Below are 24,547 nucleotides of genomic sequence, written 5' to 3'. Positions count from 1 at the left end.
CTCCTGGCCTTCTAATACTCCCCTTTCTCTGCTTGAATAAATCCTATTCCTCTAAGACCCAGGGGTCAAATTTCAATTCCTTTGTGAAGCCTCAACAAATTTGAGTACCTAAAATATTCCAAACTATGCCAGGAACTGAGATCACAAAGACAACATGGTTTTTGAGCCCTCCAGAGGTCACTATAAAGATGTAGGATTTTAATCCACAATTTTTGGAAAATTAGGCTCCTAATTACACAATTACTGAGCATTGTTATGTGCCTGATTTTACATTTAACTGCTTTCTCAGATATCAAGATTCCCTAGGACACTAAAGGTAATAGTTTCTCAATTCTTAAACTTCCTCCATCCTGCTGCATAGGTGAACTGAACAATAAGGAATAATCGTGCAGCAGAAAGGAATAAAAATCAACATTTCAGCAAAAAACACTTTAAGCCTATAAAAAAAGAGGAAAAAAGACAATCTATTTAAACTTGGTTGCTTTATTTTGAGGTTTTAAAATTCATAGAAAGCTTCACAACACCTGCTTTCCCCCCTTTTTTCCCCATTCCCAAGGCTTTATAAGACAACGAGAATTTCATCACATCAGTGGGAATATCAAAAACAATGGATAATTTACAAACATTTTTTTAATGAAGAACATTTTGCAAAATACACACTCTGGTACATATCTGATTTAATCTATCATAAAAGTAGACTTTAAAGTAAAAAAAACAACAACAGATTTAACACTGATAAGCCTATCAGGATAATGCTGATGGCAAGCTATAAACAGCTTTAAATGTTATTTGGGGGAAGAAGAGAAGAAAAAATTAACTGTTGAACCTACATTTAAATGCATCTGTGAATAAAAGTTCTATAAGTTAATTTCATAAAAGTGAACAATTCTTTTGTCTCTATGGTACTTTCTCAATCAAGTTTTATTTTTAAACTGTGACATGACTAAAGAAAATGAATCCTGGAATCAGAACATTTAAGGAAAAGAAAAACTTAGGGGCAGAGAAGAATCAAGATCAGTACTTTTAATCTTTCTAAAGTCATGGTAACAAACAAAATCATTGTTCATATTAGGAAAGAATACCAAAGATGATATATGGGGTTGAGTTATAGATTATGTACAATATCTAAATGGCAAAAATTAAAATTAAAGATGCTCTTAGGAAAATAATTATTGCCTTCAGTTCATTTTAAATTTGTGGAATAGCATAATATATATACTGAGGTACCTATTATAGAATCTGCTAAAATTATTTATACTGTTATTTGCATATTTAATAAAAATTTTTACCTACTCTGGAGTAGTTGTTAAGATAGTATCAATAGAGGCTACTAAAAATAATGCCAAAATTCAAGTAAGAAGAGTAGAAATGAAGGCTCTGGCCAGTTGGTTCAGTGGTAGAGCATCAGCCTGGCATGTGAAAGTCCCGGGTTTGATTCCTGGCCAGGGCACACAGGAGAAGAGCCCATCTGCTTCTCTCCCCTTCCTTTGTCTCTCTCTTCCCCTCCTGCAGCCAAGGCTCAATTGGAGCAAAGTTGGCCCGGGCACTGAGGATGGCTCCATGGCCTCTGCCTCAGGTGCTAGAATGGCTCTGGTTGCAATGGAGCCATGCCCCAGATGGGCAGAGCATCGCCCCCTAGTGGGCATGCCGGGTGGATCCCGGTCAGCACATGCGGGGAGCCTGTTTCTCTGCCTACCCGCTTTTCACTTAAGAAAAATATCCCCCCCACACACACAAAAACGAGTAGAAATGAAAAGAGGGTGGAAGGATAATGACACTGGATAGTAATAACAAACAATTTTTAAGGTTTTCCCAACTAATGCCACAAATTACATGTTTTGGCTAAATGCCACTGGGCAGCTGGAAGTGATCAGGAAATAAATGGAGTATCCTAATTGTCCCAGTTAGATTTGGATAGCTTGTTCATGAAGGATTATTTACATCGACTCCTTAGTGAGAAGTAGTTGTGCTATGCTTACTACCTATTCTGCTTTGTTTCTTCCAAGAACACTTTTGAAGGGCTAAGAACTCCTTAAAAGGGCAGCAGAACAAAACTTGTTATACAACAAAGAGAATAACAAAGGCATAATCTGTAAATGGTTTAATCGTGGATATGTTATCAATCATCTTCCTTGAAAGAGGGAATATGGGCAATGGAAAAAATAATACTCTTCTATTCCCTCAAATTCTAAATTTTTCTCTTTCAATTAGAAATTTTAAAAGAAATCTCAGCTTCATAATAGCCCTCATCTTTCATCTCAAATTACCTATATATAATGTTATTTAAGACTCACACAAGAATTTTGGGATTATTTTAATAGAAATTATTGACTTAATTTTCTTTACTTGGAAAAGAAGATTTTATTGTAAGGTGTCTTTTAAGAGATTTACGTGCTCTAGTTACTACAATGAGAATTTATACTCAAAGCAAACATTTTCTAAGATACCATAGTATTTAGTTAATTTGGATCTTATACTTAAACATATTAAAACTTACAAAGCCTAAGATAAGTAGGCAAGAAGTCAATAAAATCACAACTTACAATTCTAATATTTTCACATGGTATCACTGACTATGAAATGTAAAAAGACTATAAATGTTTAAGTGAAATAATCTCTAAAACTTACACTAGTGTGACCAAACAAATGATCACTTACTATGGAAGGCTACATAGCATGAATAAGTACAGAAAGCAGTTTTCCAGGACTTGAAAAAGATAAGGATTAGAAAGCTCTACATGAATATTTGTCCGGCATGTGGATGTCCCAGGTTCGATTCCCAGTCAGGGCACACAGAAGCACCCATCTGCTTCTCCACCCATCCCCCTCTCACCTCTCTCTCTTCTCCTTCCGCAACCATGGCTCATGGCTCAATTGGAGCAAGATGGCCTGGAGCACTGAGGATGGCTCCATGGCCTCTGCCTGAGGTGCTACAAAGAGCTCGGTTGCTGAGCAACAGAGCAGTGTCCCAGATGGGCAGAGCATTGTCCCCTAGTGGGCTTCCCAGGTGGATCCTAGTTGGGGTGCATGTGGGAGTTTGTCTGACTCCTCTCCTCTCACTGAATTAAAAAAAAAGCAGCTTTATATGTAGATAAAAAAATCTAATTAAAATATCTTAAGACTATTTTAAATGTTTATTTGATATTGGAAAGGTGGTTAACTGTCATAAAGTATTTCTCTTTGTCACAAAAATCTATATATTAAGGATTTACACAATCCAGGAAAAGAAAAAAAATCAAGAAACATTTTTTTCGCCTGAGCAAGTAAATTTCTAAAAAGGCTCTCCAAAGTCTTGACTAGAGGAGTCATACTCTGCAATGAAATGCTTGAGTTCTTCAAGACACCGCTCACCTATTTCATGTAAATTCTGTCTCAATGCAAACTGTATGGACTTTTCTAATGAAGGATCTTTTTCAATCAGCATTTTCACAACCATCCCGAAAGTCTCACAGTCTTGTCGGTAAACCTAGAAAGGTGAAACACAATGTGGTTAGCTAAAATTAAAATAATTAGTTAAAGACTGAGCTGGTTCAGTTGACAGAATTATGATGATAAATTTAAAAGCAAGACACAATGATACAGCTGAAACTTTATCAGCCCTGAGAAGTCACTGTTGCCAAAGGCCATCTGGACCTCTATCTTTGAAGTTTGCTAACAACTTGAGTGAGCAGAAAAACACTGAGATATCACATCACTGACTGTAGAGGTTAGGCATGACATTTGTCAGCATAAGGCAGTCTATCAAAAGAACATCAGACTAAAGGGGAGAAAAACCAGGAACAAAGACCAGCTAGAAAAGGCACATTAATGGCTTCACTTATTTACTTGTTTGGAAAAGTTTCTAAGCCTCTAATTTCAGATTATTTGTTTGAATCATGACTGGATGACAAATTCAAAATACTGAGTACTGTTTGGTATACAACAAACAATTGTAAGAATGCCAAAAGTTTATTTGGAAAAAACTTTTCAAGTTATAAATATTTAACTATAAAGTCATCAGGGCAAAATCAGATCAAAAAAATATTATATATGCACATGGTTGTGCATATGTACATACATGAATATATAAATGCACATTATCACATGTATATATATTATCTACCTCTATGTTTATATTATTCTATTTTACTTTAATATGTATATATAATTTTTATCAATGGCAAATAGCAAGTTTGCTTATTTCCTGTCCAAAAACTGCTATTTCGTTAATTTGTAGACACAAAATGCATTTTAGATTTCTATTCTATTTTTTTTTTAAGATTTTATTTATTCATTAGAGAGAGGGGAGAGAGAGAGAGAGAAGGGGGAAGAGCAAGAAGCATCAACTCCCATATGTGCCTTGACCAGGCAAGCCCAGGGTTTTGAACCGGCAACCTTAGCGTTTCCAGGTTGACGCTTTATCCACTGTGCCACCACAGGTCAGGCCTAGTTTTATAGTTTGTAAAATTTGTATATTTAAAGAAAAATTACACGTGAGATACAAATGATTTGATTTAAAAGAACTATTAAATTTTGACTTTTCTAAATTTTTTATTGATTTTAATTTATTGTGTTTACATAGATTCTAGTATCACCCAAATGCATCCCCCCTCCCCCATATTCCCCCAAACATCTCCCTTGCCCCCCTCCTGACAGCACCCTCCCCCGCTTCCCTTTGACTTTTCTAAATTTAACAAAAACAATTAACATGTTTATTTTCTAAAAAAGGAGTCTGTTCATTTAGAAAACTTTAGAAAAAACTGATTTTGAGATATTGCTTGGCTTATGATAGCATTTATTTGCAAATGATTACTGCTCAATGTGTCAGTGGTGCAGCTGTATTTTTTAAATGTCTGAGATAGTTGATTCCTTAAAAATAGATTTTTTTTTTAACAGAGACAGAGATAGGGATAGATAGGGACAGACAGACAGGAATGGAGAGAAATGAGAAGCATCAATCATTAGTTTTTCGTTGTGACACCTTAGTTGTTCATTGATTGCTTTCTCATATGTGTCTTGACCGTGGGGCTACAGCAGACCGAGTGACCCCTTGCTCAAGCCAGCGTCCTTGGGTCCAAGCTGGTGAGCTTTGCTCAAACCAGACGAGCCCGCACTCAAGCTGGCGACCTCGGGGTCTCAAACCTGGGTCCTCCGCATCCCAGTCCGAGGCTCTATCCACTGTGCCACCACCTGGTCAGGCTAAAAATAGATTTTTAAAGAAGGATATTTAATTTTGACTCTCAGTATTAGGTTGCTATATCATAATAAATCCATGTCCTTGCTTTAGAAAACTATTCATAAGAAAATTAAAAGGATAATTTTTTTCCAATGACAGAGAAATTAAAATATATAAAGCCCTTAGCTGCATTCTCTATCTCAGTGTGAGTGCACAGTTTGCACAATGATGAATTAACTTGTAATAGCAATTAAATTTGATTCAGCTATGTAAACCAACCATTTATTCCAGTTTATCCTAAGATTTATTTATATGACCCAGAACTGATAATACCACCTTAATAAACCAATATAGAAAACAGTATATCATTCACATGTTATATATAATGCCAAGGCAACAGAGCACATTAACTAGTCTAACAAATACATAGTACCCAAGTCAAGCCAATGCAGCCCCCATGGGGGAAAGTCAGAACCATGATATTTCAGTCTTAGTGGAGGTAAATTCCTTACCAAACCAGTCGGCCCACATAATAACAGCATTCTAACACCAACCACAAGCCTCAGCAGACCACTTTGTGGGTGGCCTAAATTTTATAGACTTCTTTATAACAGATGTACTAGATGAGGATAATGTTACACTATGAATTAACCTGCAAATTCTTTAATGTAAATCTGCTGTTTTACCTAAATTCTAACTTTTCGTTTAGAATACTTACAGAACATAAAAGTGCTACAGATTTGCATATCAAAATAAAACCATATTAAAATGTGTTCATATATTTATTTAAATAGAATACTACTATCACTTTGGAGACAAGATAATACAAGCATTTAAACGTTGCGTTTTATTTTTTAATTGTAAGCCCTTATTAAATTAGTGATTGAAATAGACAAATTTTGTATATTAGTTGACAAGAACAACCAGAACTGTCCAAAGCAATATAATCATCGACTACAGGGTAAATTTTCTAAAAAGACTGTTAAAATGCACTGGTTGGGCATTAGACAGGAAACAATTAGCTTTTTGTTAAAGGAAGAACCGCACCCTCCAACATTTTATAAATAAAATTCACAAATGTCAGAAACCTATTTCCGAAATCTGTTCCACAGTAAACTCAATCCCAAACAGGAAGGGTGTAGTTATCTGTAGGAGAGTTTGTTTGCGTATGGTCCCTAGCTGGAAATGCATTATAATCTTCAGATTTGGTATCTCCAGGCCACACAGGAAGATTATTTTGTTGTTGCTTTTCCCCTGATTGGACCTCATCAAAATGGGAAACAGGTTAAAGTTTGGGTGGGGTCCACATAAACTGCAAAGAAATGTAGTTAAATTTGCCAGTACAATAAAAACACTATCCAAATGTGGTTTCGCACAGTTCATTATTATAGCAGCCTGTGTTAATAAATTCTCACATAGTACTTCTAGGGATAAAGGAATATGATAAAATAAACTACCAAGACTTTTTACTATTAATTACGCTTTTGGTGACAGGAAGAAGAGTATCTGGTCAAACTCAATGGCAAGTTTGTTTTATCTAAAATACTTGTAATGACATAAAATACTTCTAAAAATGTCTATTATTTTAGGACTTAAATCTAATCCTACAAATAGAGAAACCAAAAATGAAGGCAATATGAGTTGTTAGAATTTTCATTCCAAACTTTCTTTAGCATTAGCATTACAGTGCTGCAAGAGCAGTTTGGTGGTGTCAGAAAATACAGAGCTATGTGCTATCTAATACAGTAGCCGGCTACTACAATAGGCTACTGAAATTTAAATATATATGCATATACTTAATATTTAATTTGTAATTCAATTTATATTAATATTAGGAAGTAACTGGTTTAACTGCAAAAGTCAGACATGCACATAGCCAAAGGCTGGAGAATCCAGTAAGAACAATTATGTTCTCTATTGTTGATGCCTCATAATCCCATATAATTTCCTTGACCTGACTCGTTTGGTTCAAATACCATGTCCTGTGACTATCCTAGTTGGAAAGGTAAACACAGACAATTAAAACAAAGCATAAAGGAGATATTTAGATGTAGAAGGTGGTATGAAAACTGGAAAGAGCAGAGAAGTGGTTCCATGCACAGGCTTATGAGTTCACTCCACTACTGTGGTAAACTGGATAATGTCCTTTACCCTTACACCCAAGATGTCCATATCCTAATCTTTGGAATCATGGCATAAGAGATTCTGCAGATATGATTAGGTTAAGAAGTGTGAGATGGGGAGATTATCCTGGAATGTCTAGGTAGGGAAAATATAAACACAGGAATCCCAAAGAAAGAAATGCAGGAGAGTCGGAGAGGAAAAAAAATTGTGGCCACAGAGCCTGACCTGTGGTGGCGCAGTGGATAAAGCGTTGACCTGGAAACGCTGAGGTCGCCAGTTCAAAACCCTAGGCCTGCCTGGTCAAGCACATATGGGAGTTGATGCTTCCAGCTCCTCCCCCTTTCTCTCTCTCTATCCCTCTATCTCTCCTCTCTAAAATAAATTTTAAAAAATTAAAAAAAAAATTGACTATAGAAACAGATGAGGAATGATGAGCTTTAAAGATGGAGGAAGGAGCTACCAGTCAAAGAATGAGGCGGCCTTTAGAAAATGAACAAGGCAAGGAAACGATTCTCCCTCACTCCTCAGGAGGAAGGGAAGCCCTGCAGGCACCTGGGTTTGGGCTGGTGAAACCATTTCGAACTTTACATGTTTTTTTTCAAGTTCACATAGGATACTCACCAGAACAGACAATAATCTGGGCCATAAAACACACTTTAGCAAACGGAAAGAACGGAAATCATACAAAATACACTCTCAAGCCACAGTGAAATTAAATTAGAAATCAACAGAAAGATAGAAAAATCTCGAAATATTTGGAGATTAAACAACACACTTCCAAATAACACTAAAATCAAAAAAGTTTCAAGAAAAAATTTAAAACATTTTGAACTAAATGCAAACACAACTTATTAAAATTTTGTGAGATGCAGCAAAAAGCAGTGCTTAAAAATTTATCGAGACCCTGGCTGGTTGGCTCGTAGTAGAATAACGGCCCAGCATGTAGATGTCCTGGGTTCAATTCCCAGTCAGGGCACTCACAAGAGAAGCGATCATATGCTTCTCCATCCCTCCCCGTCTCCCTTTTCTCTCTGTCTCTCCCTTTGCCTCCTGCAGCCATGGCTTGGTTGGAACAAGTTGGCCCCAGGCGCTGAGGATGGGTCCATGGTCATTGGGAGCTAAAATAGCTCAGTTGCCAAGCAACAGAGCAAAGGTCCCAGATGAGCAGAGCACTGCCCGGTAGAAGGCTTTGTTGGATGGATCCCGGTGGGGGCGCGTACAGGAGTTTGTTGCTCTGCCTCCCCATTTCTCACTTAAGAAAAATAAAATTTTAAAAATTTGCATTGGAAAAAAAAATTTTGCATTGGCCACACATAAAAAAGAATCACGGCCCTGGCTGGTTGACTCAGTGGTAGAACATCAGCCCAGTGTGTGGATGCGCCAGGTTCAATTCCTGGTCAGGGCACAAAGAGACCATTTGCTTCTTCATCTCTCCCCCACTCTCTTTTCCACTCTAGCATGGCTCAATTGGTTCCAGAGTTGGCTCTAGGTGTTGAGGATGGCTCCATAGCCTCAGCAGCTAAAAATAGCTTGGTTCCCGAGCAATGAAGCAACAGCCCCAGATGGGCAGAGCATCACACTGTAGTGGGTTTGCCAGGTGGATCTTGGTCAGTGCACATGCAGGAGTCTGTTTCTCTGCCTCCTCCTCTCTCACTTAATAAAAATAAAAAAAGAATCACACAAACAAATGAAACACAGGGGTGGGAGGATGGGAGAGTTATTCACCCTCTGCCTCAGTTTCAGTACCTACAGATCCGACTTTGCTATTATAAGGATTAAATGAGATAATAAAGATCACTCAGACTAAGAAAGCATTAGCATACAGCAATGCTGATGTGAAAAATAATTCTTCTTTGTCTAGAGAAGAGACCATTAGAAAATGGTGTTAGAACAAATTGCTCTTTTACGTTTAACATCTAATTTTGACAGACTATAGTTTATCATCAGTGCTTTATTTTGGTTTTAGTTTTTAGTTTTACCTGAAGTTGTCATTCACTTTTTGCCAATATTAATCATGTATATATTTAAAACTTCAGTATGATGGTCACAGTTATCATCTCAAGAACTAATTTAAAAAAAAATATTTTTCAACTGATGAGAGAGAGAGAGAGAGAGAGAGAGAGAAGCATCAACTCATTGTTCCACTTAGTTGTACACTCACTGGTTGCTTCTTGTATTTGCCCTGACCAGGGATCCAACCTCCAACCACAGCATGCTGGGACAACGTTCTATTCACCAAGCCACCTGGCCAGGGCAAGAACTCTTTTGTGTGTGTGTGTGTGTGTGTGTGTGTGTGTGTGTGTGTGTGTGTGTCAGAGAGAGACAGAGAGAGGGACAGATAGGGACAGACAGACAGGAAGGGAGAGAGATGAGAAGCATTAAGTATTCATTGCAGCACCTTAGTTGTTCATTAATTGCTTTCTCATATGTGCCTTGATTGGGGAACAATCAAGAGCAAGTGACCCCTTGCTCAAGCCAGTGACCTTGGGCTCAAACCAGCGACCTTGGGCTACAAGCCAATGACCTTTGGGCTCAAGCCATCGACCATGGTGTTATGTCTATGATCCCACACTCAAGCCAGTGACCCTGTGCTCAAGCCAGATGAACCTGCACTCGGGTCAGCAACTTCAGGGTTTTGAACTTGGGTTCTCTGCATCCCAGTGGAAAATTTTTCCATTGCGCCACTGCCTGGTCAGTCAAGAATTTAAACATGAGAAGTTCACTCCAAGGAAAGACAGAAGAGGAAACGAAAATGACATTATGGGCAACATTATTGTTTTGGTATAGCTAAAACACATGGGGTGTGTTCACCCTCAAAGAAGATCATAAAGAGCTTTCTTTCATGGAATTCAGACCTCAACCTATAAATTCGCAATTAGCAAATGAGAAAAGAGGTACAAGGAGCAAGTGAATGATTAGGAATCAACATTATGGCTCCTGAGAGCAGGGACAATGAATGTAACAAAATGTGTTAAAGATGAGATTAGAGGCTTTATAAGTAATTTAGAGGCAATAAGGATATGATAATGAAAGAATGATGGATAGAAGGCTTTTCATTTATTTTAAGGGGAACAGTACTGGGAATGGGAGTTAAGATCAGAACCTAATGTAATTGAAGTCCCCATCAAAAGGAAGTTGAGTATTGAGTCTAGACTTCAGAAGAAGGAAACAGAAAGAGGGAAGGAGAGAAAGAGAGAGGGGTTGAGGAGAAAGAGATATCATTTTTACACTGATGCCAGCTGAGGCCATGGGAGTTCCTTGAAGAAAGGGTTAAGTTTTTTCCAGCCCTAGTATTTTATACACAGTAACTACTTGGTAAATGAATAGCTGAAGTCAACTCTGAGAGAACAGTAATACAAGATCAAAAGGTATCCAAGAGCAGACAACTAAAAACATCAATATTAGCCACAGAAGAGACAATAAGAAAGACTAAAAACCAGGAAAGAGGGCACAGGTGCCAAGAAAAGTGTGCAAAGTAAGGATGCTGTGAATCAAATGCCAGAGAAAGATAAAAGCAGCTGACAAAATATATTGATTGACTTTGGATATAAGAGGGTAACTGGTTAACTGCAAGAGCAGTTTATTGGGATGATGGAGATTAGCCATATGTAACCAATTACATTTAAATTTTAATTAATTAAATAAAATTAAGTTTAAAATTCAGTTCCTCAGTCATACTAGACCTATTTCAAATACTAATATCATTCATACTGGGCAGTGCAAATATAAAACATTTGCATCATCACAGAAAATTCTATAAAGCACTGCTGTTAAAGAAGACTAAGGAGTGAAAAAAAAGGTGAAGATGTAATGATAGGTGTGGACCTGGTAAATTAATATATATATTTGCAACTATTTTACCATTAAAATGGAAATAAAAGTTTACCATTTTTAAAGGAGCATTGTGAAATATAATTAGTGTCTGAAAATTTCTACCATCTTTTGATGAAATGCATATAAAAACGTAAGTTAAAATAAGTAACGCCAACTGAGACTTAATACAAAGGAAACATAATGTCTCATGTGTTGATGAGGTTGGTGACAGCATACTGATGTTAAATACTGGAGACAAATTTAGAACCTTTAATTTTGGGTCTATAGTAATGCAGAATGTGTCAAAGCTATTATAACTATGTTGCTCCTTATGCTATATTAATAGAAAAATATCTTAGAAATGTCCTCCTCAAATCTACAGCCTGACTGGCTCTTAGAGCACAGATGCTAAAAAGAAGGCTGGTAGTTGCTAAGAAATGCATTACGAGCACATGGGACTAGATGTAACCACCTACATTCTGTATGTGGGTACAATTATTATAGCCACATAAAAATGTAAGTCCAAAGTTAATGATAAAGTAGATAAATGCTAAAAAACCACACCAATCAATGTTTGTACAATTCCCCAAAATAAATGCACATTAATTTATAAATTTGTAGGAAAGATTAATATTTAAATGACTTTCCTTTTACCCTTTCCAGATTACTAGTTTTTTCAATCATAATACACTAAATAACAAAAAGAAATAAAGTAATTTCAAAAGGTCTACAGAATCTTTCATCGGTGCCAAAAACTGGTCCCACAGATACTAAAAACAGCAACTAGTAAAAATTTCAAATTAATACAGGCTGAAAAAAAGTTGCAAAGGAAATAGAGATATCATTTATGTATTTTTTAAGTGTATTCAGTTTAGGGATACATACATATAAACATACATAAGAATGACAGTTCTGAGAAAGGAGGGGGTCTGCAGGGATCTGAGAAGGGGCTTATTTATATCTGTAATATTTTATTTAAAAAAGAAAAAAAAGCCACAAATGTCGATCAATAATGGTATACATGCAGAACTAGGAGTGAAGCATAAGATTTGCAACATACCTTGGCATGTACCAAAAATAAGATGAATTAATGGATGAAGAGAACAATAGATATGGAACAAAGCAAATAAAACAAAATGTAAATTATAGAATCCAGGTGAATATATGGGTGTGCAGTGTATAATTACCAATGTTTGAAATTTTTCATAATAAAATTCTAAGGGGAGAGATATAAAGCAAAATTAGCAGCAATAGTGGAAATATGTGTCTGATCATCTCAGCTTACAAATGAAATGGCTCTCTGTTTTGCTTGGACCCTGGATGATGAACTTTGCATCTTCTCAAAGTAGGTTGAGAATTACAAATATTATTATAAATATTAATGACTCTATAAATGCAGATATACATCTGAATGAAAGGTAGCTGTGCCTGCCAAACAATTAGAACTCACTCTGCTCAAGGCAATTTGAGCCTAGTAAAAAAAGTAATACATTATAAATAACCATAAGACAAGGCAGAATACCGTAAATGCCATCAAAGAAATACAAATAATAATAATTCCTAATAATTAATTATTAATAACTTCAAAGAAAAGATAATGGGTGAAATGGAAGAGGATAAAAAACACTGAGAATGTTGGCTATTCCAGGGAACCTGGAAGCTTGCAACAAAAATCACAGTATTTTTAAAGAACAAATCTTGGAATATAAGGAAGTTTTGGAAAACATAGCTGATGGATAGACCAAAATCAAAATGGAGCTATATAAATAGGTTATACTTTAAATAACTTATGGTTGGACATATAGTTTAATTCCTCCTTGAACTTAAAGGATGAGTTAAGTTACACTGAAGACATTTTTTTTCTTATTCATTGGACAACAAAGCTCTGAAGATCGCTGATTAATAGATATATTCTAAAATGACAAAATTTTTCATGCGCTTTTAATCTTATGTCTGAGATCAATAAAAATTCTGCCTGAGCTTGACCTGTGGTGGCGCAATGGGATAAAGCATCAACCTGGAATGCTGAGGTTGCCGGTTCAAAACCCTGGGCTTGCCTGGTCAAGGCACATATGGGAGTTGATGCTTCCTGCTCCTCCTCTCTCTCTCTCTCTCTCTCTCTCTCTCTCTCTTTCTCTATCTATCTCTCTCCTCTCTAAAAATGGAATAAATAAAGTCTTTTTTAAAATAATTCTGCCTGACCAGACAGAGGCGCAGTGGATAGAGCATTGGACTGGGATGTGGAGGACCCAGGCTCGAGACCTCAAGGTTGCCAGCTTGAGCGCAGGCTCATCTAGTTTGAGCAAGGCTCACCAGCTTGAGCCCAAGGTCGCTGGCTTGAGCAAGGGGTCACTTGGTCTGCTGTAGCCCCCCGGTCAAGGCACATATTAGAAAGCAATCAATGAACAACTAAGGTACTGCAACGAGGAATTAATGCTTCTCATCTTTCCCACTTCCTGTCTGTCTCTATTGTCCCTCTGTCTCTCTCTCTCTCTCTCTCTCTCTCTCTCTCTCTCTCACACACACACACACACACACACACACACACACACACACGCACACAAATTCTGTAATAAAGGTGGGGATGGGGTGGGGTGGAGGCCTAATTTAGATATTTTCCCAAGTTAATGTCTAAAACATGCATCATAATAAAACAGATTATAGGTTAAAATGGCAAGTCAGTGCCTCAAAAGATATCTGTCACTTAGAATGTATTTTCTTTCATTAAAAAAAATCAAGTGAAAAAGGTAAACATTTTAATGTATATCTGAACTGATTTTTTTACTTATAGTTAATTATTATAAATTATTATATTGGGTGAGAAGTGAAATGAAGCTAAGGAATATACAAATAAAAGTATATAACATACAGTTTAAGTTAGAGTTATCCGAAGAAGGTTTATGATTACATCCAAATAAATCTTTTTAGAAATTAATACTTTAAATTGCTCATGCAGTAGTCCATTCTTCAAATGACTTAACAGTAATACTCAGAAAAGTACAAAGTTCTGAGTATACAAGAAAACGTGTTTTAGATTTGACTAAGGCTAAAAGAAAGTAAGGAAGGATTCGAGAATGGAGAGGAATCCTCCTAGGCAAAGGTCTTCATAACTAGAAATGGTTATGGGTTATAATTTTAAAGGGCTTTTGTTTGAACAGAATAACATTTAGAGATTACTGGCATATAAGAAACATTAAGTCACTAACAATATTTTCATATAGGCTTTTACATTCTTTTAGGTATCAGAAATCCCCTCATAAGTACTCTGGAATAGCTCTCATTTTATAAAAATGAAGCAGAGATTAAAATGAGTTAGTTTTAAGAAGTATGATTAACATTCACAACCGAGGTTTCTAATTTACCCCTTACCATACTGCTGCTCACGAGAATTATATAAATTCAAAACAGAAAAAAAAGCCCAAACTGAGACTAAATCCTTGACAAAGATAAATTAATCTTATTTTGGAGAATAATGTAAAGAAAATGGCTTGGAGAGGTCTAGAAGGCAGGCCAAGTGGTCATGGCTCCTAACTATCATGAGACATTATTTGTGTGTGTGCGCTTCGTGTCCAGTATTTGTCATGTTCCTAGTAAAATCTGAAACTTGGATTACTTTTTCAATATAGCTTCAGGGATGCCACTAAGATAAATTAATGAAAAACAAACAGGTCGGATCAGTCATCTTCACCATGCTGGGAAGAATACTACTATTCTATAAACTACATATGCTGGGTTGGTGAAAGAGCATATTATGATTGAGATGGCCTATTTTCAATGTACTCTGCAGGGGAGGACAGTTGTTTAGTTTTGCCAGGTGACTCAGTGAATCAGGTACCTTCATTCTTTCACCCCATTCCTTTCATTATTAAAATTCTCTATTATAAAGTTGATTTTAGAAAACGTCACTTTTCCTACTATAAATTTCTCCAAGTCTCACACTAACGAATTAATTAAGTTATGGTTTCAGCACACATGTGCTCTGTGCTTTTTCTTTTTGTTTTTCTGTGATACCAGACAGCTTAAACATTTTGTATGTACTACAGTTTAGAAAAACATTCATTTTGTAACAGTATCAAGGAATTGTGAATTTTCAGCTTAACATAACTCCTTGCTAATGTGTTATAGGAGACTTAAAATGTTTGCTATCATCTCTTTTAGTAAAGGTGATGGGGGGGGGGGGGTTATTGTTGTTGATAAGAGGTCACTGAACCCAAAGGTGCCAGCAAAGGGGTAGGAAGCACTAATGGTGGTCATTACTGACAATAACTCCAGCACAGAGGCAGCTTCTGCTTAGTGTCCCTTTCCACCTCAACCCCACTTTTGCAGAGAGGCCAACTGAAAGCTAAGTATTTATAAGATAGAGTTTAAGGGATTTTGGTGATAAAGATGAATCCCAGGGTTTAAAAGATTATGAATTGGGTGTGTGACATTGACATTGCGAAGGAAGACAGGAAAAGTGCAGAGTGGCTGGGTAGGGAGGCATGGGGAGGAAGAAGGGAAATTAAGAGAAACTTACTGACGAGTCTTCTGGTTCCAGGTTCTAAATCTGGTTTCTGCCTGCGTTTCATGAGAAACCCCCATATGCTTTCAATATTTTCCTTTTACATGCTAAAGGTAGTCTCAGTAGGGTTTTACTTTGTAACCAAAAGCAGCTTTGGTTGATAGCCTGATACATGAAATGGACCCTACCTGGCCTTCTGGGAGCTGCAGAGACCTGTGCGACTGATTACCCCTGCACTGCAGCTTTCACACTGGCAGGAATGCCAAGGTGATGGTATAAAGCTATTTTCTTTTCAATGCCACTGCGAACCTACCAAAGGTGCTTCACAGGTTTTATCCAACATATTGTAGTTAGAGATAGGCTATACTTTCGCATGCTTAAAGCTTAACCATTACTGATCCTTGAAATTTCCATCGAAAATACAGCTTTTGTTATTCCTACTGAAAAAAAAGTGCAATGTATCTGCTTTCAGCTCATCGTATGCAAATATAAGAAATAGAATATTATCAGTCTACTAAATCGTTCCTTTACAAGAGAAAGGCTTTTCAATTAGATAACAATACCATCTGAATACTTCTATGATGTGTTTTTTTCTTTCTAGAAGTAATTATTCATAACTAACACAAATAGCACAGCTTCATTTTAAAAATTGGAACTGCAGTATCATATAGTGTGTCTGTAAAGTCATGGTGCACTTTTGACCGGTCACAGGAAAGCAACAAAAGATGATAGAAATGTGAAATCTGCACCAAATAAAAGGAAAACTCTCCCAGTTTCATACCTATTCAGTGCAGTTCGATGTGGGCTCACACACAGATTTTTTTAGGGCTCCTTAGGTAGCTATCCCGTATAGCCTCTACAGACTCATCACTGACTGATGGCCTACCAGAACGGGATTTCTCCACCAAACTGCCGGTTTCCTTCAATTGCTTATCCCACCTAGTAATGTTATTCGTATGTGGTGGCGCTTCATTATAAACATGCCGATATTCACGTTGCGCTTTGGTCACGGATTCGAATTTAGCGAGCCATAGAACACACTGAACTTTCCTCTGTACCGTCCACATCTCGACTGGCATGGCCGTGGGCTGCTCTGCAGTATACATGGTGTTACGTCATCATCTGCGCATGCACACATGCTGCCACATCATCCTACAGAAACTGGGAGGGTTTTCCTTTTATTTGGTGCAGATTTCATATTTCTGTCATCTTTTGTTGCTTTCCCGTGACCAGTCAAAAGTGCACCATGATTTTGCGGACACACTGTATATTAAAAGTAGGTTAAAATTAATTTTTAAAATAACTCATTATTTTACTTTTATCTCTGCCGGCATTATATATAGGGGAAAAATCCAAAAGTTCCATTACATATAAATGAAAACATATTTTCAAGGTCTACCTGCAGATATTTTTCAAGTCTATACTTTTAATAACAAAATATATAGAGTAACTGATACAAGATCTAAATAAATCTTGATCTGTCCACATAACATTACAAATAAAACTACTAATGACATCTCAAATGAAACTGAAATTCCTTCCAAGAATTAGAGGGACACTTATAACAATTTGTACATACAAATGAACAGACATATGCTAGAATCATAATGCTGTCATCACATCAATCAGTTATCTGCTACTTCCATTTCCTTCTCAAGATAAGAACCGGGTGTTTGATCACTAAGGATAGTATCATTAAATTTTAGTCAATGAAGATATAAATCTGGTCCTCAAAAGTTTTTTTAAAGATAGAATTTAACTACAACCAAGGATTTGAGGCAGGAATCCAGTCAAATGAATATTTTGTAATGTGTGCAGATAATTTTGGGTAAGCTATTATTACTAAATACAACAAAATATGTCTATTTATTTGAAATTGTGAGGGCAAATAATGATGTAGCTATGAATTCTACTGGAATCCTAAAGGTCTAACGAAACTTCCCATATGTATTGTCAATAAGTAGTACATTTATTAAAATGGTGTTTTAAAATTTGACTTATTGGTTTAAAAGTATATACTTTTAAATTGCTAACTCTTTCTGTTGGCAAAATTACTAAGTCTGAAATGATCAGTATATTTTAGGTAAGAATAACAGAGAAAACCAGAAACAAAATCTTTGTTTGTATTAGCAGCACTGGATATTGAATTGATTCAGATAAAGTAAGGGTCAAAAGGCTGACCACCTTACTACAAGAGCCAAAAGAAACAGTAGACTGTAGCTTGCCCTTTAACCTTACTTCAGTGCAAAACTACCATGTGGTCATGTAGATACAACATAGACAAAATTTTTTCATATAAACACATCCTGGAATAATGCATTAAAACCATTCCTTTTCTCATACAGACTTTCAGTGTCTTATGTCAATACAAAGCAGAAATATCAAAATGTGGCTTCATTCTGTAGTTCAGTTATGCTTCGTATTATATATAGTATTTAAAAGTTCAGGAACTAATATTTATGGTTAGCACTTATTTCCTAAGCAAACATGAAATTATTCTGCATACACACTGCTGAAATCTGACTCTGTTGTATACCTTTTTATTGCTATTTCTACTGCTATACAAGTGTGGACCTAACAAAATACAACCCTATTTCTAATTGTTTAGCTAATAGTCTTTTTATTCTAAACTTTCCTAAACATAGTTGCTGTCATCCTAAAGATGGGAAAACTCTTCACGGAGAACACTACTGATGTGGCTTCCAACATCTGACCCAATTAAATTCTTCAACAAAATCTGACTACGAAGATCATCTTATCACCCACCAAAATGCCATCCACCACACAGTTTTCAGCATTTTACCCATTCTCGTATGCCATGTTAATTCCCTCAGTTGCTTTTCTACTACATACTTTAATTGCTTCAAATTTTCGTTCAAGGCCCTGGCCATTTGGCTCAGCAGTAGAGCGTTGGCCCAGTGTGTGGAAGTCCTAGGTTTGATTACCGGTCAGGGCACACAGGAGAAGTGACCATCTGCTTCTCCACCCCCTCTCTCCTCCTTCCCTCTCTCTCTCTCTTTCTTATCCTCCCATGCTGCAGCCATGCCTCTAATGGTTTGAGCAATATGGCCCGGGGTGCTGAGCATAGCTCCATGGCCTTGCCTCCAGTGCTGAAATAGCTCCATTCCCCACAAGGGAGCAGTGGCCCCAAATGGGCAGAGCATCGCCCCCTAGTGGGCTTACCAGGTGAATCCCGGTTAGGGAGTATGCAGGAGTCTGTCTCTCTGCCTCTCTACCTCCTGCCTCTCACTTAATAAAAATAAATTAAAAACAAACAAACAAGCAAAAAAAACTTGTTAAAGATATCTTTCACAAACTTTTTCCAGATCAGTTTTCCCAGGTTATTCTAAATATTCAAGAAATGTATGTTTTTGTTTTGTTTTGTCTACCTCCTTTATTATGTTGAGGGCAAATACAATTTCTTTTACTTTGTTTGTAACTGTCTCCCATTAATATAAGGCTGGGAACAAAATGGATCTTTAATTATCTCTGATTAACCTAAAAGCTTAAAATTATATAATCTGGCTTTGGCTCAGACTTTAATTAGAAAGTTTTGGCCATCCTATCCAATTGATCCCACATGCAAATTCTTTGAGATTAGTTAAATAAATCTGTTCTCAGGGATTGTCAATAAATATTGTTACTTTATCAAGTAAAGGTCATAATTAAATTTTTACTTGATTTAGCATTACAAGGAAAGTGAAGTATAACAAAGTAATCTTCTAAAATCAAGGAGGGAAAAAAGTCTACATTATAAAGTCATTTCAAAGTAGTAAGTAGTAAAAACCCTAAAACACAGTACCCTGAAAAGTACTATAATTTTATTACTTCTCAATAGTCACCTCAATTTTTAAAATATTAAAATGTAAATACCTTGGTTCAGAATTGTTTTTGACCAATGAGACTTTCTTGTATAAAAGTATACACAGAACCTTGCTGATGATTTGCTGAGCAAAATGTTCTTTCTGTAGATCGTGTAAAGTGATCGTTGATCTAATACACAGACATCTTGGTTAAAATACCCAATTCCTGCTGCATAAATTGACAACATTCTATTATTCTGTTTGTTTGTTTGTTTTTTACAGGGACAGAGAGAGAGTCAGAGAGAGGGACAGACAGACAGGAACGGAGAGAGATGAGAAGCATCAGTCATCAGTTTTTCATTGCGACACCTTAGTTGTTCATTGATTGTTTTCTCATATGTGCCTTGACCGCGGGTCTTCAGCAGACCGAGTAACCTCTTGCTTGAGCCAGCGACCCTGGGTCCAACCAAGCTGGTGAGCTTTTTGCTCAAGCCAGATGAGCCCGCGCTCAAGCCGGCGACCTCGGGGTCTCGAACCTGGGTCCTTCCGCACCCCAGTCCGACACTCTATCCACTGTGCCATTCTATTATTCTGTAGGAATCAAATCTTCTAATCAGATTCAAAAAGATTTGGTCTAAAGACACCCCCCCCCCAGCAATCATATTGTAGAGAGAATAAAATTCAATTAGAATTACCTTACTTCACTGTACATTTATAGTTTTTACTACTAAAATTGAACCCCAATAGAGAAAAAAGATTATTATTAAAGACTATTATACATACAGACAAGTTTTAAAATGTCAAAAATATATTTATACTGTCTTTTGCAAAAACCAAAAACCACCCCCTCCACACACACAGAGGCAATCCCAAAACCCAAAACAAAACTCATCCAGGAACAGCACTATTTAAGATGATTTTATTTAAAAAATCAAAAGAATCACATACTAAGATGAAAGAATAATTAAAATGTAAACATATTACAAACAAAACAAGAGAAATATGTCCAGTTCTGCCTCTGTCTCTACTGTGTAGGTGTGACAGGAAAGCTACAAAAATTTTCCTCAAACACTAAATCATCCCCAGTGACTGAAGCCAGTGTTTATTCCACACAGCTCAATAGTGCAGCCGCTGCATTCTGTATTGTTTAATGGCACTTAAGTTATTTCACTTTTAGAGACAAAAGAATCCACATTAAACATGAATAACCAAAATACAACTTTAAAAGTCAAATTTTGACTATAATGTCCTATATTTCAGTTAAAAAGAATATACTATTCTCCTCACAGACTGAACACAAACTATCCATACAGAAATTAGATTAAACTATGTTTTCTCAGCCTTCAATTATATGTAGATATAATTACACAGTAAAAAGCTACAAACTCAAATTCTTTGCACAATAAAATTCAACTTATGACCTTGAGAAATGAGCCATTCATATCCACGAGTATGTCAAGGAAGAAAAGAGAAAATGTAAAAAATTGCCATAGGTTTAAATTCTTATTTTGTTTATACAAAAGAAGTAATTTCTCATTTATACTGGACAAAAAAATGTAATTTAAATATAATCCAATCTTCAAAACTGTAAAAAAAAATTCCTTTGCCTTCAACCCTTTTAAATAATTTCCCAAAGACACAACTACTACAGAAAGGTAGGCTCATAAGCATTTTAAATATTCCGTTTTGTTTTCTCTGTTTAAAATATGTATGTTAAGGACTTAAATTATTGATGGGGCAGGAGGGGAATATGGTCGAGTGATGGAGATCATGGATTCTGTGGTCACGGAGCCCCTAGGTCTGGGCTGCTGTGTGACCCTGGGCATACTACATAATTTTGTAAGCCCCAATTGCCTTATTTGTAATGTGTGGATTATAACAGTACCGTCACTCACAGGGCTTTTGTGAGGATTATGTGACAGAACAAACCATAAAATCATTAATACTCAGAAACCATTCACTTAACAGCTGAGAGCCTACGAATCAACTAATAGGTATTTGGGAACATGCTATATGCTGGCCCTGTAAAAGTGGTAAACAAAAAAAAGTACTAGTTCCTATCTTCAGGAAGCTTTCTTTTTTGTGAAAAGGTAAATAAAATGTATGAAAATACGTAAACATGTGTATACTTGTGGTGTTATAAAGAAAATAAAATAGGTTCAGTAAGGAACTACTTGGGTCCGAGTGGGTACAGAAATGTTTTAGGGTCACATTTAAGGAAGGCTCTGAGAGGTGAGAAAAAGTCTGACAGTACATGCTAAAGAGAAATAACAGCATCAACAAAGGTCACAAGAAGGAGGGAAAGCATGTCTTACTGAGGCTAGTATGACCACAGCACAGTGAACCACAAGGATGATAAAAAAAATTTGAAAAAAGAGGTAGTAGATAGGACCAGCAGATCTGTACAATAATGGCAAAAAAACTCTAGATTTTTATTCTAAATATAATGGGAAGCCACCAGAGAGTTTCAAACAGAGAAATAATAATATTTAACAGGTTTAAAAGTCAGGAAATAACCACAGCAACATTCCATTTGTCTAGGAAGATCTAGAGCCAAAGCATTCTAGAGCACTGAAAGCCATTTTTGTTTAAAGATACTATTGTTTGTCTCTTTTAAGTGCAAAATTCTAAAATACATTGGCATTTCCTGCCTTAGTATTTTTCTTATTTTTAAAGATATATCATTAACATTAAAAACTAGAGCCTCCCCTTCTTTTAAACTCATCATGACCAACAGCGATGCTGTTGGATATGTTTAATTTTTACCACTTGCCTCTTTAGTTCTGAACTGCATAATATGTAGCTGCTCAAAAACCTGGGCAACAAAACTGGTAAAATGTCCTGGCACATAAGTAACTTGAGTAATTTCTTTCCCAATAAAATCACCACCTTCTCCATCTTATCAGTGAATTTTTTGTTTTATTTTTTGCTTATTTAATAACATTTAAGGTGTTTTTCCTTTGTCAACTATGGATAAACAACCTAGTATGCCTCTTCTACTCTTACTCAATGGATGCTGCTATGAATTGCTGGAAGAAGTCCAAAACTAATTATTTGATCTACCATGACCTCTTTAATCTCTCTTGTTGACTTCCGTATCAACAAATACCATATGCAGTATTCTAAACCCTTTCCACGCCCAATTCAGGAACTCTAACTGCTGATAGGACTCTCCCCTCCCTATCCCATTTCCCCTTTAACAAAATTACTTCTTTCCTAAACTTATATCTTCTCCACCTCATAAGTGCTGTGACTTGATTCTATTCTGCCCTAGTCCCTGAGAAAGGTTTCTCTAATTTTTCAAGGTTAGTTCCTCTATCTGTGCTACCGGTAACCCTTCCTGCTTCATCAATTTTTCCATCTGTTTTTTATCTTCAGTCTCTCAAATTACTCTTATCCTTTCACAAGTGGTCACAAATAAGTAAACAAACAAATAGGTCCTAGGGTTTTATCTAGTCTCCTGCCACACACTTGCATGTACTTGTTCTCCATTTCTGACACCATTAATCTATTTCAGGCTCTCACTCTTCATTTGAAGAGTAGCCAAACATTTTTTTGTACAACCAAACTAATCTTCAAAAAAACATCCTGCCCTGGCCGGTTGGGCCGGTTGGCTCAGCGGTAGAGCGTTGGCCTAGCGTGTGGAGGACCCGGGTTCGATTCCCGGCCAGGGCACACAGGAGAAGCGCCCATTTGCTTCTCCACCCCTCCGCCGCGCTTTCCTCTCTGTCTCTCTCTTCCCCTCCCGCAGCCAAGGCTCCATTGGAGCAAAGATGGCCCTGGCGCTGGAGATGGCTCTGTGGCCTCTGCCTCAGGCGCTGAGTGGCTCTGGTCGCAACATGGCGACGCCCAGGATGGGCAGAGCATCGCCCCCTGGTGGGTGTGCCGGGTGGATCCTGGTCGGGCGCATGCGGGAGTCTGTCTGACTGTCTCTCCCTGTTTCCAGCTTCAGAAAAATGGAAGAAAAAAAAAAAGTTTTAAGTTTTTTTCTGTATATTTGTTATAAATTACTAAAGTGAGTTCTTTAAATAGCAGAGCATAATAGGAAACACAGAGAGTTTGGGCATAGTTCACTTTAGCTAACCAGGATATTAAATGATGCTGAACTATTCATTTCCTCCCAAGTCCAGATAACTGAAGGGTTACAAATCTAAGATTCAGCTTTGAGGCAGACAAAGAAAACCTACAAATAACCTCCTGAATAATAAAAATAAATGAGTATTATAAACAGAAATAATATATATTGCATTGTCTAATTTCCAGTAATAGTTAAAAGAATTTTAAAAAGTAGGAGGAACCAACAGCACCACAGGTAACAAACAATATAATTGGTTCCTAATGAACCAGACATGATGCAATCATCAACTTCTAATGTTTAATTTCAGGTTAAATCTAGAAGAAACAATGTCTTCTCAGTACAATTTTTAAAACACCTTCTATAAATGAACTACCAATACAATTAATGTGCACTGTCCTTGGCACATGAGTTTATAAGGACAAACTTGTCATCTCCTTGCACAATACCTGAATTTAAAAAGTTAAAGACAGATGTTATAGGAGGGATCACATCTTTAAAATGAGGGAAAAAGTATGAGAACAATTTATGTTTTAGGAATGGGAAGAGCAGGGAATTCTAAGGAAAAGGAAACAATCTTTTTATGGTACTTATGTCTAGAAATAGCTAATAGATAAGGATCATTGAGATAAAAAGCCAGCCAAATGGAAAATGTGAAAGAAAAATTACAGTCCTCCAGAATAAACAAAGTATTTTATCACAAAATTATTTTTATATTTTATTTTGAACAAATGAAGGGAAAAAATTTTAAAAAAAGGACAAGTGAAAGGACAAGAGGTTGACATCCTCAAACCTAACACTGATGAGAAAACGGTCTCTCTCAGTTAAACCTATGTAAGAAACTTGCTATAAAATATTCTTAAGAAGTAGTTTGAAAGTAGTCAATATTTCAAAGCTGCAAAGAAACAAAGTAATACTTAACATTACCATAACCACTTTGATAGTGATTTTCTTTTTCTTTTTTTTTTTAGATTTTTATTTATTCATTTTTAGAGAGAGGGGAGAGAGAGAGAAGGGGGGAGGAGCAGGAAGCATCAACTCCCACATGTGCCTTGATCAGGCAAGCCCCGGGTTCT

General features: G+C 36.6%; 1 protein-coding gene across 9 annotated transcripts in view; it reads right to left on the bottom strand.

Moving 5' to 3' along the window:
- Positions 1 to 463: 463 nt before the first annotated feature.
- The window catches only part of PPHLN1 (periphilin 1), a 167,428-nt gene continuing 143,344 nt past the window's right edge, over positions 464 to 24,547 (bottom strand). For all 9 annotated transcript variants that reach the window (XM_066368983.1, XM_066368989.1, XM_066368986.1 and 6 more), the window contains one exon: positions 464 to 3,466. In XM_066368983.1, the coding sequence (XP_066225080.1) occupies positions 3,272 to 3,466 (195 nt within the window). In that variant the 3' untranslated portion in view covers positions 464 to 3,271. The remainder of the gene's footprint in view (positions 3,467 to 24,547) is intronic.

Source organism: Saccopteryx leptura, chromosome 2, assembly GCF_036850995.1.
Source record: "Saccopteryx leptura isolate mSacLep1 chromosome 2, mSacLep1_pri_phased_curated, whole genome shotgun sequence".
Classification (NCBI taxonomy): Eukaryota; Metazoa; Chordata; class Mammalia; order Chiroptera; family Emballonuridae; genus Saccopteryx; species Saccopteryx leptura.
The sequence above is the reverse complement of the archived record's forward strand: the minus strand, read 5'-3'. Positions and strand labels throughout refer to the sequence as shown.